The 4,544-nt window shown below is 40.3% G+C and overlaps 1 protein-coding gene across 1 annotated transcript; it reads right to left on the bottom strand.

Moving 5' to 3' along the window:
* Nucleotides 1-1,303: 1,303 nt before the first annotated feature.
* Nucleotides 1,304-3,146, bottom strand: LOC139354121 (tyrosine-protein phosphatase non-receptor type 21-like). Its single transcript, XM_070998389.1, has 3 exons — nucleotides 3,046-3,146; nucleotides 1,744-2,122; nucleotides 1,304-1,684 (listed from the first exon to the last, which is right to left on the bottom strand). Exons 1-3 carry the CDS (start codon nucleotides 3,144-3,146, stop codon nucleotides 1,556-1,558), a joined length of 609 nt encoding a protein of 202 aa, XP_070854490.1. The 3' UTR covers nucleotides 1,304-1,555.
* Between the last annotated feature and the right edge of the window lie 1,398 nt (nucleotides 3,147-4,544).

The following is a 4,544-nucleotide window of genomic DNA, read 5'->3' on the forward strand; positions in this document are numbered from 1 at the left end:
CGCTGTTGTGGCTATGGGACATAGTAGCCCTAACGGAACAAATATTTTAGCTAGCTCGGAGCACACAATTCGTTTCGTGACAGTCCCTTGTTTGTATGGTGTCCTTGCCATAATTCTTATTGAGCTGTTGAACTTGCCCTTGAAGCTCGTTTTGGTCATCTAGCAGACGATTATGTAACCGATTCTGCTTTGGTTCGTTTGCACTATAAAGGATGTTGATATAGTGCGAGTTGGTGAAGGCCACTGATTCTATGGCACTAGCTTACTGTGGTTTTAAGGGTCAGGTTGACGTTCGACTGTTTAAGAAATTCTTACCTGTTCAAAACGGCCTGTGCGTTGCCAAATTGGAAGGCAGTTGCTTAAGTGTGATCCATTGTTGGTAAAGAATCACGCCGAGGTCACCAATGTTTATGTCTAATCTGGGTAGACAATGTCTGGGTGATGCCGCGGGACAAGGGGTGTCGTGAGCGCTTATCGCTAACACGGGGACGCTAGTATGGCAGGACGATCGCGTCGTGACAAGGGTAACCACAGGCGATATAGACTTTCTTTTTTACCGGACATGGGTGTATAAGATATATTCTGTGTAAAGCCATCTGCGCTGGGGCAACTTATCTACTTGGGTTGACCTGGTTTCCCTTACTTGCTGATCGTTGACTGATCGTCCAATTTGCAATGTGCAGTATATCATACTGTTACTGTTCCGGGTACGTTGACCGTTTTGTGCTGCTACTGGGCGTCTGGTCGTTGATCCGTATAAGTATGTGCCTGCAGTATATCATACTGTTGCCGTTCCGTTGCATAATTCTTGACCGAACGTGCCAAAACTGCGGTGCCTGCAGCATTGTACTGCTAATGGGCGCCTGGTTTCGTCAATAAAAGAGGAAATTATCCTGTCTTTTTGCCAGTTGTCAATATGTTGCTCATCTCTTTTACGGATCTCGTTTTTCTTCTTCTTCTTCTTCGTTTTTTGCATTTTCTTGGGTCACGGGCTGCTACGCAACATAAATTTGTTGGGACGAACCTACAATATCTCTGAGCTGGTCGCGTCGTTTAAGTAGCGCGTAGAACGGTCGTAAAGAGTTTCTTATAAGATAATTTAAAAATAAAAACAAGAAAAGACTGCTTTAATTTTTATTTAATATAAACTGTTGTATTTTTATCTGAAAGGTTGGCAAAAATAATAATTAACGATTTTTTTTACTCCATGTAAGTTAGTGTTACATATAAACATAAAAAAAACGGCATCGCCGTATCTTTGCTTCTGTCAAATGGATTTTTTTAACCCTATAAGAATGGTAAATTATCGTGACAAAAATATGAAATAGTTTTATGACCATAATCTTGATACGTTTCACAAATAATCACTTATAAGCAAATAAAGAGTGTAATCTTGAGAGCAGCGGTTCGCTTACCGATGTAAGCGGTAAAGTTTATAAAACAAATATATATCGTAAGAACAAGCTGCTATCAAAACATTAAGATTTAACGAACAACAGCTACCTATTGAGATACATTTTGTTTAGTTAAAATTTACAGGTTATTAGAATCAACCTTAGATTAACCTAGAGCGCTTTAAGTAGGATATTAGGAGATTGTATATAAACTTGTATTGTGCCAAGGATGGTATAATGCTGTCCCGCTGATGCCGAAGCTGGCCAACCACACGAGATATGTCTAGGTCCTGTAGAGTTAAAAATTATGTTTAAACAAATTGCAAAATATATCCATTTTTTATCGCACCTCGTTATGATTCAGAGTGTAGAACAAAAGATCCGCAGTCAGGGTCACTCCCGAACGACCACCTCCCTCCATGCAATGTAAAAGAACCGGTGGGTTTGTGTTGTGCCCCGGCGGAACTTCTTGTGTGGATGCGAGTCTTACGGAGCTCAACTCTTCTAGAAAGCCGAGAAAGTGATTTACGTCACGCGGACAATTTTGCTCCGCCCAGTCCGCATACTGCAGATACCAGACAGAACGGTATCGACGTGATGGTACGTGGTAAAGACGCAACTTTATGGTGGTGCAACGATCGGTGGCTTGTGAGAATTCCTGATATACTTGAAACTGCAAATTAAAAAAGACATTTATAAAAATTTTCACAAACGCTATAGGAGAGTGCCTCGACTATCAGATCCCCGAAGCGAAAAATCAAGGGTGTTTACATTTTCATCTAATTTAATTTTATCCACTTCCCTTATATCTTCTGGCTATAACGCCAGCAATTAACGGGGTTATAAAGGTCAAAAAACAGTCGCACTTTTGGAATTTAAATAAAAAAAAAACAATAAAAAAAAATTAAGGAAATGTTCATCCGTAGGGTAGTGGCAACAAGTCTTCTAATAATAGGTGGTTTGTGGTGAACATCATAGCGGATCGAAGCCATTCTTTTACATTTTCAAATATTTTATATTTAAAAAAATATTTTATTTGTATAAATTGCTTTTTATACCCGTTACTTGTAGAGTAAAAGAGTAAATAAAATTCGTTGGAAATTATGTAACAGGTAAAGAACAGCGATTCTGGCCCTTAAAAGTATATAAATATTCTTGATCACGATCACTAGCCGAGTCGAACTAGCAAGGTCCGTCTGTACGCCTGTCTGTCCGTTAGTATGGACGCTAAGATCTTGGAAACTATATAAGCTGGAAAGTTGGTATTTGACATGCAGATCCTTAGCAGCTACGCCCACTCTACCGCCTATAACGGTAAAGCCCGTGTAGCGCCAACAATTTTTAGTATTTTGTAAAAGTTGAAATGGTATTTTGTTTTGATTATCAATTTCTATCTTTATGTCAAAATTTTTTCAAATTGTACCATCCATTAAAAGTAAAAGCGAATTCTTAATTTTATCTTAACAGGGACTATACTTACTTCAAAGATAAATTTTTAATATATATGCCATGAATATACCCCACTATTTTATTGAACAACTATTACAAACGTTTAGATTTAAAAATACACAGTACACTTTAAGATTGTTTATGTTTTGCAACCATACATTAATATTATGTTCTCAGTCTATTTTATAATTTGTGTTCATACCCAAGGGTGCTCAACATGCCCAGCACCAACAAATCAAGCAGTTGGGAACGGTACCAAGCGCTCAGTAGCACCCACTGCAGATTGAAGTTGCTGATCAACATATTATATGTCTCACTAACTAACCGTCTCAGCGACTCAACGGTACACTACACTAACCCGCCAAGGCAGTCAGCACATTTTGCAGTGTTATCCATAATCTAAATTCCCTGACCTACTCCAGAATATAGCTTATTTCACTAATCATTACACCAAACTTCCGTGTTCCAAGAAGTATATAAGCATGTATAAAATTAAGAATAAATCATAATAATAAATCAGTTGTCAACGCAATTCATAAATCCGCGGCTCTATTTCCTATATCTGGAAATAGGGCTCGTAATATACTATCTCAACCTCAGCGCAGTTTCAGCATTGCCTGTGGCGTCGCAGAAACCATCGATACCACATCAAAGCGTCCCCGTGCCTGCGACAAGTGCTCATTACCCCTTTTTCCCGCGGCGTGACCCAGAAGTGTCTACTTCGGTTAGGCACAAACGTGATCCTTTACCAACAAAGGTAACCCCCCAGCAACCCCCTTCCAACCAAAAAGCTGAACATCTAACTGGTGAGATGTACCTTTAAGTTCACACTACATCCACCCGCCCTAGGAACCATAGCTCATCCAGCTTCACAGGATACTCAGCTTAGTCTGGCTTCACTGGGTACTTAGCTTAATCCAGCTCCACAGGATTCACAGCTTCATCCAGATCTACAGGATACTCAGCTCATTCAGCTTCACAGGACTATCAGCCTAATCCAGCTTCACAGGATACGCAGCTTGATCCAGCTTCACAGGATACTTAGCTTAATCCAGATTCACAGGACTCACAGCTTCATCCAGCTTCACAGGACCCACAACTTTATCCGGCCTCACAGGACTCTTCGTTTCCAAAGCACGAGTTTTAACTTATCCCATTGTGTCAACTTCATTCATAAAGGAAACAAGTCACACAAGAATCGATTTACACAATCGATTACTAGACAACCAAAATGAGCTACAAGTACAAATCCAACAGTTCATAAAGAATTATGGCAAGGATTCGGTCAAACGAAGCCACCGAGACGCCTATTATCTATAATCAGTTAAACGATCTCTGGCAGCAGTTTTGCGACCTAGATGAAGAAGTCGAACAAGCGGCATTACCACTATATGTGAGTATGCCTACCGACTAACAGGATTAACGGAGTTGGTCGAGAAATATCAGCAGGTATTTAAAGACAACATTGCGTCAGCAAGCCGCCCTCAAAAGGCACCTCGGCGGATCCAGAACAACCCAAAGGACCCGTTAGTCAAGCAAATAAAGAGTGAGTCATCGATCGACGCGGTTATCTGTCAAATAAAGAGACGATGCAACGAATTAGAATCATCTCTAATTCTGGCGTCCAATGCGCACACGGTCACCCCAGCCCTACAACGACACCTGGAGATTCAATGGTAACTATTGATACAGACCCAAGAA

The sequence above is a fragment of the Drosophila suzukii genome (genome assembly GCF_043229965.1).
Source record: "Drosophila suzukii chromosome 2 unlocalized genomic scaffold, CBGP_Dsuzu_IsoJpt1.0 scf_2c, whole genome shotgun sequence".
In the NCBI taxonomy this organism is placed as follows: domain Eukaryota; kingdom Metazoa; phylum Arthropoda; class Insecta; order Diptera; family Drosophilidae; genus Drosophila; species Drosophila suzukii.

Bases quoted from the DNA above. Each gene is read 5' to 3' on its own strand.
- LOC139354121 (XM_070998389.1), bottom strand. From the start codon at position 3,146: ATGTTGATCAGCAACTTCAATCTGCAGTGGGTGCTACTGAGCGCTTGG. The intron at 2,123-3,045 runs GTATGAACACAA...CTGATAGTCGAG, and splicing joins GGCATGTTGAGCACCCTTGG to GCACTCTCCTATAGCGTTTG. The intron at 1,685-1,743 runs GTGCGATAAAAA...TTAACTCTACAG, and splicing joins ACACTCTGAATCATAACGAG to GACCTAGACATATCTCGTGT.